The sequence below is a fragment of the Spermophilus citellus genome (genome assembly GCF_964194105.1).
Source record: "Spermophilus citellus genome assembly, chromosome: 10".
NCBI lineage: Eukaryota > Metazoa > Chordata > Mammalia > Rodentia > Sciuridae > Spermophilus > Spermophilus citellus.
In genome coordinates, this window is record NC_138197.1 from 122246147 (window position 1) to 122259186 (window position 13040).

Below are 13040 nucleotides of genomic sequence, written 5' to 3' on the forward strand. Positions count from 1 at the left end.
TTCAGTTTCTTTTGCTCTTTTGAACAATTTTCTTCCTTGATGGCTTTGAAAAAAGATTGAATTATCATCTTGGAACAAAGTGGTTATCATAATATCTTGTGTATAGTTGTCTATAAGTATTGACTAAATTGAATCAATTTTTCTGAGATCAAAAATCTGTTTTTTAAGTATGTGTATGTACATAAATCTAAAGTACTTGTATATGTACCTGTTAATTGAAAAAGGTTTGTCAAAGTCAGACCTGGTGGTGCATGCCTATAATCAATATGATTGAGGAGCCTGAGGCAGGGAACATAAGTTCGAAGCCAGCCTGGGCAAAATAGTGAGACCCTGTCTCAAAATAAAAAAGGGCTGGGGAATGTAGTTCAGGGGTAGAGTGTCCCTGGGTCCAATCCCCAGTGCCACAATAAGAATAAATAATAAGGTTTGTCAAGATATTATAATTAATATGATGTGATAATATTTTATTATTGATATTGTTACCTCTGAGTAGTAAGATTACTGGTGGGTTTTTTCTTTTTTAGTTCTCTGTATTATAATTTTTCTACAAGGAACATGTATCCCTTATATTCTTTATAAAAAAAATTTTTTTAAAGACTAAAATGAAGTGTGTTTCTCCTACAATTATTATGTCTAAATATTGCATTAGCTAAATGCATAACTAAATATATATCTAACTATAATCACCTTACTGATGAGTTAGTGTTGTAGCACATGTGGTATATTCATTTATTGTAAATTTTTCTTCCATTTGAAATGGTTGGCTTTATTCCCTTATGGACCCAGTATTTTGTAGTTGTGACTTTGAGCCCAAAAGCAAATCCACATTAGCACAGGTGTATAGATGTATTATTTTGGAATAAAAATCCAGTCATTGAGCTAAACCATGGGATTTTTGAGATACATAAGATAAACGGGTCTGCCCTAAGGAGTCACAGACTCAAATGCCTATAGCAGCTAGGCTAGTGATAAAAGTAAACCAGTTGGGAGCTGGGGCTGTAGCTCAGTGGCAGAGCGCTTGCCTCTCATGTGTGAGACATTGAGTGCAAACCTCAGCACCACATAAAAATAAAATAAAGGCATTCTGTCCATTTGTCCATCTACAATTACAAAAAAAAATTAAAAAGAAAAAAGTTAACCAGGTAGACTAGATATAAGATGATGAATAAAAACTGATACTTTCCAGCAACTCACTATTGGAGAGACAGTGGGGACACTAGGGGGTTGGAAAAGGGATGTTGCAGTTCAACTTCAACTTACTGTTACCATGAACAATCAGATGTGTTACCAGATCTTCCAAGTTTTTCAAGAGAAACTGGAACACTGGATTGTTACATAAAATCTGTTTCTAAATGTCAGCTAATTCAAATGTAAAACTTTGGGCCAAAAAAAAAAGAGTCTACCTTCAATTTAAGTCATCAGATTTTTGGAAGTTGGGTTTGGAGAGACTATCAAAATGAAATAGATTTCAAATAATTTGTCAGAGTAACTGAGCTTTCCTCTTTAGGATAGGCATAGCTAAGTTTGAAAGTGAAGGAAGGTACTTTGATCAATGCTCAAAGCTCAGACGGCAAGGTAGAGACTGTAAGCATAAGCAAATTGGGTTAGGAACACAGAGAATAGAAGTAAAGAAGGAAATTAAAATAAGATGAGATACAGCATGCAAAATCTTATGGAAGATTAGGCACAAAAGGAACATTCCAGGTGTCTTAAATACTCATCTGTGCCAAGCAAAGTGGCATCTCCAGCTGATAGTGGCCAAAAGGCTAACTTTGTGCTTGTGCCACCAATTTGTTCTCTTTACCCTGCCATAACTAAACTTTTAGGATCACTCTGCAAATTGGGTTCTTTCTACAGGGAACCTAAAGATAGATTTTATGTAGTTTAATCAAAAGAAAATAATTTGTGAAAATAGTCTCCTACTTTGGTGGGGTTCTCCCCCCGCCCCTTTAACATATTTGCTCAGAGATTAGACTTGAACTCCCTCAGCATGTAGCCCTCCACACTTACCAATTTACTTTAATCTCCACTTAAGTCTCAGAGGAATAGGTGTCTAGCTTGTAGCTAAACATTCTCTCTTCCTGTTGATCTTTTCTCTTCCTGTCTTTGCAGAAGCTTTGCTTCATCAGTTTTTACTCTATACTTTTTTTTTTCCTTTATTCTCCCCATGTGCTTTCCTCAAACTATATACATACATATCATTGTCCTTCAGATTTTGGCATCTTGTAAGACTTATCTGTTTTTCTTTTCAGTTTCCTTACTCAGTCTTCAACTTGGTAAAAGCCAGCAATTTCTAAGGTCATCTTTATATCTGCCTATAACTCTTCAACAGTTGACAATGCTGACAACTTGTATTGTTTCTGTGCTACCACACACTTCTAGAGTATCTATTGACCCCCCCCCATTTCTTTTCTTTTTTTTTTTTTTTTCAGTCTCTCTTGCTGATTCCTGTCTTTTCCATATTTAATTCCTAGTGCTCTTTACAATCATCTTCTGGCCTCATTCTCACTTTATTTTGCTCCCTGAGTAATCTCATTCTCTCCCTTGGCTTTTGCTTCAGCCTTTTTGCTGAGTAGCTTCCCAAATCTCTATCTCCAGCCCCAACCTTTTTCCTGAACCTGTCATATTTATCTACCTGCTCATTGACAACTGCACTTGAGTTTCTCACAGGTGACTTCAACTAATGTCTAAAGTTGAGTTCATTATCTCCATTACCATTCTCCCCAACATTTTCTTTATCCTTTGGTCACTTTTTCTGTGAAAGTCACATTTTCTATTTAATCGCTAAAGGCAAAAAGCCAGGATTACCCCAAATTTCTTCTTTACCTGCAGATTAATAATCACATCATATATATTTTACCTCCTAAATACCTCTTTTATTTATTCCCCTTCTTTCTGTTCCCACACCACTACCTTGGTACAGGCCCTTAAAATTATTTTCTTAAACTATTTAAGTAAATCTGTTGCTAGTCAGGTTTTCTTCATTTTATCTTTTACATAGCTAACAGAGGGACTGATATAATCAACAGATATAATCTTGTCATCCCCTCATGTAAAACTTCAAATGATTTCCTGTCACCGGCATAGTAAAATCCAAATCATGGTTTACCTATATAGTGTATTTTACAGCTGTTTCTGCTTAATCATACTAAATGCCTTATTTATTCATGGGATGCCTTCCCATTTTTGTTATTGAGGGGTGAACTTTATCATGGGGTGTCCTTGAAGATCAGCTTGAGCCTCATCTCTTAAGACTTCTTTGACCATCACAAGCAAAGTAAATCATTCTTTCCTTTATGGTAGTTTTATTTATTTATGTTTTTAAAACTTTTGACATTTGCCATGTTGTCACTCTTTATTGGTTGAGCTTGAATTCTAGACATTTAAGTCTCTTTAAGTTAGAGATCATATTGTACTCATCTCTGGATCCCACCATGCTTAACAAAGAACCTTACAGAAAGTGAATGCCCCATAAATGTTTAATCAAAGAGCAGTATTTGTGCTCTCTATAAATCCAGTCTAGAACGTATGCCATCCTGTGTATTTCTCCATATAAAAAAATAATAATTTCATTATACTGTAGTAAGTTCCCTAAGAGAGAAATGTGCCAGGTAACATGGTAGCCTGACTGAGGGAATGATTAGGGAGTGTGAAAGAGAATGTCTTTGCAAAAGAATACAAAGAAATGGAAAATAACTAGTAGATTCAGGGAGGTGGGGAACTAGTTCAAGTTGTGAGAAGTCCACAGTATACGAGATGAATTTGGAAAAGAGGCAAAGGCCACCAAATGAAGAGCCCTTTAGACCCTGTTTTGGAATTTGAGTTTAGCCCGTAATGGAAGGAATCATGCTTTACAAAGATGTCTTGGGCAGTTATGTGGAATAAGGAATAGAGAAATGCAACTCTGGAATAAAGACACTAGGTAGAGAAAACTACTAGTATGGATATCTAAAAGTTGCAGTATTTGACCAGAAAGAAAAAGATCTATACAGAGAAAGGAGAATGGTATCTGGGGAGATTGGTTTTGCCACTCTTTTCTTCTTGACTACCTGTGTAGCTCTCACTGTGCTGCCCTGGTTGCTCGCCTCTGTTCGTAGAATACCCTCTAGCATCCTGGTAAAAGAGTAGTGAAATGCTACTTTCTGCCTAAATGCTGAATTATTTCATTTCGGTAACATTTTTATATAACTATATGGATAATTATTATGACAAAGAATAAATTGTGTGTGTGTGTGTGTGTGTGTGTGTGTAAGAGAGTACATTTAGGACCACCAGAAAATCTTTTCTTTGTCTTAGCAGCTTACCTGAATATCCAAGGTCAGTCATTTTTCCTTTTCTATTTCCCAATATCAAATAGGATATTATATAGTTTATTCAAAAATAGACTAAAAAATAACGTCAAACACTCCATCAGTGCTTCTCATTGAGAATTTTGCATTCCATTTTTCTCCCTCTCTCTCACCCCCACTTTCAAATATTTTATCTCTTTAACAAAAGTTCATTTGCATTTAAAACTATTGGCTGCGGCCTTAACTGTTTTGAAGGCAAAGTGTGTCTTAAATCATCTTTGTAACCCACACTGCCTATCACAGAGTTGGCACATGTTTGCTCCAGTGAAAGATCAATAAATATTTTCACTAAAATGTCAGGCATTTTTACTATTAACTGGCTTTCAGAAGGATTTTCTGTATAAAAAAGCAGTTATTTGGAATTATATTTACTTTTGTTTAGTCTGTTTGGACTTTCATCATGTTTGTGTTCTTAAACTATTTTAATCCTTAGCTAAATGCTATGTGTCATTTTAAATTGCTGTTAGTTTTTAAGTATATTCATTTAAACCATTTATTTGTGTTGCCACAATTTAGACTTTAATGATTTCAGTGAATATTATTTTTACGGAAGCATTAAATATCCTTATTTATTTAAATAATAATGAGCCTGGGGAAAAAAATAGTAAGACTGTGGCTGGAGTGTAGCTCAGTGATAGAGCACGTGTTTAACATACACACAGCCTTGGGATCAGCACACACACACAAAAAAAAATGAAAATAAGCCTTATCAGCAATGCTTCCAGTGAGAGCATCAGTGCTATGTTGGTTTAAATCTGTGGTCTACATCATCAATGGCTTTGTATCTGAACATGCATTAAGTTCATGTCTGACCTCCAAGAATATTAAAAATACCTATATACACCGAATTTTGATTTCTTCCCCTAGTTTAATAATTCACTAATTTATCTAAATCACTTTATCTTGGGGACCCACTGTCACAAGATGAGGCATATCAGATTTATTCAGAGGGCTTTCAGGTTACATGATGCGTTTTAAATTCTGATGTAATCCTATCCAGCATCCACTGAGAGTCATTGGGTGTTTTTTTGTTTTGGGTTTTTTTTGGGGGGAGGTGTTCCTGAAATAATTCTTTTACCCAGTATTACTAGAGAAAAAGAATGAATTTAACCAGATGCTTTGCTAAATTCCTTACAGGTATTAACTTGTGGAGTAGATGGTTATTATTTCACTCCTACAGATTTGAAAAGTGGGGTGGTTGCAGGATCTCTTACCCAAGGTCAACTAAGTGGTAGAGTCCTAATTGGAACCTTGTCTGTCTAGCTCTGGACCTATCTTCTCATTGGGCTACTTGTGTTTACATATTGTTGCTTTTTTTTTTTTTAGAGTAGTATATTAGATTAACTTATTTACTAATATCCTTAATTTTCTTATTTCTTACACCTTTTACCTCCTATTCTTACAAAGAATACATTACATACCATATTGGTAAAATCCAAATTTGACCTTTATTATTTCTAGTTTCTTATGATTTCTCTTAAACTGAATTTTAGAAATGTAAGATTTAAGATCAGAAACTTTATTATTGCAACATGATCCTTACCAGTGACCTAGCAGTCACAGAGGCCCCACTTCTGCCAAAAGTGTGTTTGGATCAGCTGTTAAGTTTCTTTTTCTGAAAAAAAAGGCTCTTAGTCCTCAAAACATATAAAACAATTTGTTGAAAATTCGGCATAACCACTTCCACACACCTCCCTCCCTACATTGGGTGTGAGTGGTTGATGATGATGGTAAGCACCCATAAACTCCTGTCTAAAACCCTGTTCTGTTTTGCAGTGGATAGCCTGCTGAAATATACTGGCTATGGGAATGCTGCAGGACTGTTGGCGGCCAGGGGCCTCTTGGCTGGAGGAAGAGGAGATAATTGGTACTCAGAGGACGAGGATACAGACACTGAAGAATACAAAAATGCAAAACCAAAGTATAGTATCAAGTTTCTTTTCACCTAACTATTGCTGTGCCTATCAGTTGGTTATTTGCCTTTCACTTCCTTTGTCTTTCATTTTCCAGTGTTTCTTTTCTCTTGTGGATTTGGAACCTTTCCTTTTAATGGTGTTTTTTGAGGCAGTTTTATAGCGAGTGCCTTAGAGAATGACTTTAAGTGATTGAGGAAGGATAATATTGCAAGAAATGTTCAGTTGCATGATGTTTTCAACATGTTCATTATCTTCTCTCAAGTACTAAGAGAGCTGGTGATTTTAGAAGTCTATCATCTACTAAAAACATTACTGCTTACTGTTTTCCTTCTTTTCCATAAGAGATTTTATATGTTCTAACCAAGACCAAATTTAACTTGGTTATTTGATATTTTGGTCTTTCTCAGAACTCTAAATGTTAAGTTTCATACATTATGATCAACTCCCTTACATAAAAACTCTTACAAGTCAAAAAAATAATGCAACAAAGGAAGAAGTCTGGCTCCACATTGAATTCTAATCAAACATACACTATGGATCATTTTTTAACAAGTTAAGTCAGTGCACTAAAAAGGCAAATCTGAAACTATGAAGTCAGAGTCAGTGCTTACAAATTAAAATCACTAATTCTCTGCCCCGCCAAACTCCAAGACAAACCACCTATCCTTCCTTCTGCTCTCTCCCCATCCTTTTCATTCCCCGTCAACCTCCATCTCAAGTAAATTTCTTAGTTTCTATTCATTAGTAATTATTTGAGCAGTTTTTGCTGGATTCCATTACAAAACATTAAAAAGGTATTCCCTTCCCTTTTGGCATTATCAGTAATGTTGAGGTGCTCTGTTTTCTATTGATAGTCTTTTGTAGTATGAAGTGATCAAGGATAGACAATCATAATCTGAAAATTTGGTTTTAGGGGAGTTTTGGTTTTGGGGTTTTGGGGTTTTTTTTTAATGTACAAATTATGCCCTGTTGACATAAAAGTAACATAGTTTCAGAAGAGGAAAGAAATGACAGGTCCTCAATAAGATAAATGGCCTATTTCTTGGCAAAATAGGTCTGAGTAGGTAGTGTTGCTTTCAGCATTCCTTGTGTTATCTATTAGACTCTTTAGGGTCTTATAGAATGTGTCTTAGGAAAAAAAAGCTTTTTGGACAGGGGAAGCTAGCAGTGACTGTAAATAGTATGTTCTTAAGACTACCACTATTGGGCTGGGGATGTGGCTCAAGCGGTAGCGCACTCGCCTGGCATGTGTGCGGCCCGGGTTCGATCCTCAGCACCACATACAAAGATGTTGTGTCCGCCAATAACTGAAAAAATAAATATTAAAAATTCTCTCTCTCTCTCTCTCTCTCCCTCTCTCTTAAAAAAAAAAAAAAAGACTACCACTATTTAGATATTATAGATTGGGCATTTCTGTCAAGTATTACAAATTCAAATAGAGAAATCATATTCTTTCTTTCTCTAAGTCATCATGCTAAGTTAGTCTTATTAGCTCTTGGTTTTCCCATTCCATTAATTGTTTTTCCATATTAATTTATATCTCTTCATTTGACATGTAAAAATACCCTACTTGAAAAGTCTCACTTTCCTGACCCCCACTGCCACTTTTTTTTCTGAGATGGGGGTCTCACTATGAGAACAAACTCAAACCCATGAGTCCCAGCAATCCTTTGGCCTCAGCCTCCTGAGTATCTGAGATTATAGGTGTATGCCACCACATCCATCTAAACATCTCATTTTAAAATGAAGGTGGAGATTACATTAGGCATTCATTGATTCCCAGGGAATATGGACAATCAATTAAGGCAGAAAACTCAAGAGGTACGCATGGATGGCTCATATTTTTGCATCTCAGTGTATATTATCCATTTTATTTGGTGGATGTCTTTTATAATGCTAATGATCATATGCTTAGCAAGTATCAGAATGCTACTGTAATAAGAAGGAGCTCAGAGAGCATACAGGAACACTGGGGTCTCTCCTAAGAGTATAAGAAATAGAATTGTTACATAGAGGATTTCATTAGAGCACCTTTTGTCTAAATCAGTAACTGTGGTGTCTGATATTGTTAATGTTTTGGCTATGTCACAGGAAGACTCTATACTTGAGCTTTACATCTTAACTGAAATCATTTTTAGCCTTTGAACTTGGCTTATGCGGTTCACAGGAGTAGTGTAATAGTATGATCAGAATGATCACCATTGTCAAATATTGTGTCTCTTAAATATTGATTATTACAAATATAAATGTTTTCCAAGAGGCATCACATCTTCTCCCTTCAGATAGATTTGCATCTATTTTTCTCTTAAATCATTCTTCTTTAAGATGAAAAGTGTGGTGGGACCTTTAATGTGTTAATTCTTCAAATGGTCCTTGTAAAAGTGGTGGCAAACAGAGTACTTTGTAAGCAAGATGACTTTTGTACTCTAGGGAGCGGTCTACAGAGCTCAAAGAACTTGTTACGAAAACTTTTACTAATCTAGTCAAGCTTAAAAAGTCGGCATCTGAAAGGATTACTTATTCTCCTACCCCCTGATTACCCTTCACCAGTCAGAGTTCCCAAGATCTAGTTTGCTTTTCTTATGATGCATTTATTCACAACAGTTGCTAGTATTGGCAGAAGCAAAGAAATTATTCTTCAGTTGGCCCTAGTCCTGTGGTCAAAAATGTAAGTGGATTCTGATTAATGCACCAAGGTAACCTGTAATCCTTTATTGGAATCTGAAGCCCAGAATTGCATGGAGCTTACATTCAGGCTATGGGAGACAGTTAATATCACAGCAATTCTTTTTGTGTCAAAATAAATGTATTTAATGGACTGGAAATGACTTTCTGCAATTTGCACATTTAGACAAAATATACTCATAGAATTAAATTACGAGCCACGTAGGTTTTTGGTGTATGTCTAGCCAGGTTTGTTAACACTTTCCAGTGAAGTTTGATCCTTTATCAAAGGGCAACCAAATGTCCAAATTCTAACTTTTATACCTATTTCTTCTATGTCTCTGCGCATGGAGACCCCTTAGCTGTATAGAAAAAATAAAAGCATGACATAACATTACCTTCTGGCTGACATGGTTTTACATTATTCTAAACATTAATTGAATGTGTGTTTAATGACATTTGGCTCATTTTAGAACAGTGGCTTTCAGACTAGGTAACACAGGTGTCTGAGGTGTAAAGAGATGTCTTTATGGAAGACATAAAGGCAAGAGGGTACATATCTCTGAGGTGTAAAAGAGATTTGTTTATTGAAGGAAAAGTGGGCAGACTCTTTAGGATACCTCAGATATTCAAACTCCACATTAGATCATACTTACATCCAAAGCTTAAAATCTTTTTATTGAGCAAATTCAGGGGCACTTCTTAACTATATTTATCACAGCTGTAGCTATGGCAGTAGCTATACAGATGGTTTCTTAAGCATAAGGCAAGATACTTTTTTTTCCTTTTAATTGTCAAAATTTTGTTATGCTGCTTAAGTCAAGTTCTAATATAGTTGTCTCATTATATTTGGGCTATATAAATAATTTCTTTGTTTTTAGTTTTCTTGAAGTAAGTAAATCAAAAACCATGATTTTTCTCTCTGTCCAGTTTGGGTTGTGATGGTATAATTGATATATAATGGGATTTAATTAGCATCTCTAGGAACTGGGATTTATTACTGAAAGCATTCATGAAGCACATCTAAATTCAGATCACTGAAAGACCAGAGTTGAAAATGAAATTATGACTATTTCTGCCATGCACACCAGTTCTAAAAGTTTGCCAGCCTTTGTGATTATTACAATAATATCAATTTTGTAATTTCAAATTTGAGCTGTTTTCTTTTGTATTATAATTTGGGTTAATGATCATCATTAACCAGATGTGTTAGCCGAACTACAGTGCTGAACTTTGCTCCAGTTTTCATTTTATGTAGATTCACAACCATCAGTTTTCTGCCCTTTATGGCAAGGATAGCACTCTTAATCAAATAGCCTAATAGGAAACATTTTTAAAGTACTATAATTTTTTTAAAAATTTTTAAGTTGTAGATGGACACGATACCTTTATTTTATTTATTTGTATTGGTACTGAGGATCAAAACCAATACCTCACTTGCACTAGGCTGACGCTTTATCCTGAGCCACAACCCCAGCCCCGTAAAGTACTATAATTTAAAAAGACATTTTGGAGCTTTTCTTTCTTGCATACCTGCATATTGATATTCATGTAAATGTATTCAGTATTTATGTTTGTGTGGCTGATACATGGTAAACATTTAATAAATATCTGATAATAAATATCTGACACCCATATTACCTAGTTCTTTCCATTGCTAATCTAATGCAAAGACTTGGATTCGGATGTGGTTTCATAATTTATCCTACTTCTTTAATGTGGAATTAGTGTGAACATTTATACACTAGTGCTCAAATTACTTGAAACATTTTGAAGAACTGGTTTATCTTCACAGTATCTTATATGTGAATTTAATTATATCAGACTCCACAAGAGCCCTAGTTGTCGTGTGTTGGGGGTTTTAGCCCCCCACACACACCAGCAGGAGAAGCGGGGAAAGCACACCCCGAACAGGACTGGCAGCCTGCACCCAGCCCTCCCTTGCCGGGGGACAATCAGAGGCACCAGAGGCACCAGGGAGACGGATCGTTTATTGAGGAAGTACATACAGCTTATATACTGCACAGAAGCCAATCAGAATAAAGGTCAGAGGGGTGAAGCAAGTTCACGTGTACACCCATCCCATAGTCCGTAAGGGAAGGCACGAGCTGTCCACGAGGGCAGTGGAAGAGTCCTGGACCTATCCTGGAGGTGGTCCGCTTTTTCTGTCACCACCCACAGCACTGCCTCCTGGCTGATCACCAGGAGCCATCCCAGCCACATGTGCGGCCCCAAGACTGGGAAGCGGGCAGCCATGCCCTACAGTTGTGTAGTTTCTTTAGTGAATAAAGATTATACATATGTCTCCATAATGATAACTAAATAGAATAAATCACTTCCTGGATCATCTGAGGTCTTTGTTTCTTATTTCTCAGAAAGTGCCTCAACTATGCAAATAATAATAGCTGGTATTTATTGAGTGTTTAACTTGTGCCAAGCACTGTTCTAAGAACTTCACAAATATTATCTCATCTTCACAACTCTTTGAGGTAGGGTTATTCCCATTTTACAGGTGAGCTCAGTGAAGTCAAGTAACTTGCCCAAGGCAGAGAGTCCATACATGTCCGTTAGCCTGACTCCAGAGCTTGTTGTGTTTGAGGGATTCTGCTGTTTTTTGAGGTAGCCAGAGTATATTTTACTGTTCTCTTTACTTTGCCTTTTTATTTGGGGGTAAAGTACACATGACATAAGATTTTCTAACCATCACCACTGTCCATCTCCAGAACTTTTTCATCTTCCCCAGTGAAGTTCTGTACCCATTCTCCCACCTTCTAGCCTCTGGTAACCACCATCTCTCTCTGTCTCTCTGAAATCTAGAGACCTAATGTACATGGAATCATATTTGTCCTTCTGTGACTAGCTAACTTAGAATAATGTCTTTAGGATTCACTCATATTGTAATGTGTGTCAAATTTTCCTTTCATTTTAAGACTGAATAGTATTCTATTCTATGTGTATACCACATTGTGTTTATCCATTCATCCATCAGCAGACACTTGGGTTGCTTTCAACTTTTGACTGTGGTGAATAATGCTGCTAAACATGAGTGTACCAGTATCCATTCAGGTCCCTGCTTTCACTTCTTTTGGATCAGTACCCAAAAGAGGAATGGCTGGATCACATGGTAGTTGTATGCTTAATTTCTTAAGAAACAGCCATACCATTTTACATTCCCTCCAAGAGTTCAGGGCTTCTCTTTTTTCTGCTTCCTCACAGTATTTGCTGTTTTCTGGAGGGAAGTAAGTTTGTGTTCTCAGTAATAACCATCCTAGTAGGTGTGAAGTCAGAACTGTGGTTTAACTGCTACTAAATTCTGCCTCCAAGTCCTTCAAAGGGAGATGAGTTTTACCTTCATTATAGCTTCCCTATACTTTGATGTAATCAAAACAGAAAACAAGAGAAAGTAAATGGGTCTTTATACACCCTGATATCCCTAAAAACACAAAGTTCTATTTGATTCATTTAAATTCTGTAAATGTACCCATACATCTATCAGATAGTTCTGGCTGTACGTTCATCATAGTCAGAATTTAGTCACCCCTTATTTCCAGCACTGCTACCAAACTAAAATTTTGTCACTCTCCAGGGTCTTCTTAATAACCTTCTAATTGGTCTTAGGTTTTTGAATAGTTTAGTTTGGTACTAGGTATAAAACCCAGGGGCTCTCTACCACTGTGCTAAATCCCTGGACCTTCTTATTTTATTTTATTTTATTTTTAAGTTTTGAGACAGGATCTTACTATATTGCTGAGGCTGGCCTCTAACTTGTGGTCCTGTTGCTTCAGCCTTCCCAGTGTGCACCACTGCTGGCTTGTTTTTTGATTGCAGTGCTAGGAGTTGAACCCAAGGCTTCACACATATCTAGGCAAGCGCTCTACCACTTGAGCTACACCCCAGCTCCCGCTGGTCTTGTTGATTCTATCTGTGACATTGTTTTCAACACAGTAGTCCTTTGTGGTCCTTAGAAAATGTATGTCAGACTGTACCTACTGTGACTAAGAACCAAAGTTCTGGCTGTAGTCTGCTTATACTTGTGCTTTCTCTTGCTGTGCCCTCACCACTTTGAGCTCTTCACTATTTGTTAAACACCCCACACATGCTCCTGCCCAAG

The 13040-nt window shown here is 36.5% G+C and overlaps 1 protein-coding gene across 8 annotated transcripts in view; it reads left to right on the forward strand.

Annotated features, from left to right (window-relative positions):
• RIC8B (RIC8 guanine nucleotide exchange factor B) overlaps positions 1-13040 on the forward strand; it is a 107981-nt gene that overhangs the window by 74384 nt on the left and 20557 nt on the right. For all 8 annotated transcript variants that reach the window (XR_014023960.1, XR_014023961.1, XR_014023962.1 and 5 more), the window contains one exon: positions 6126-6270. Coding sequence is in view for 4 of the 8 variants with exons in the window: in XM_081309321.1 (XP_081165447.1) it covers positions 6126-6270 (145 nt within the window). In the remaining 4 variants the exon portion in view is untranslated. The remainder of the gene's footprint in view (positions 1-6125; positions 6271-13040) is intronic.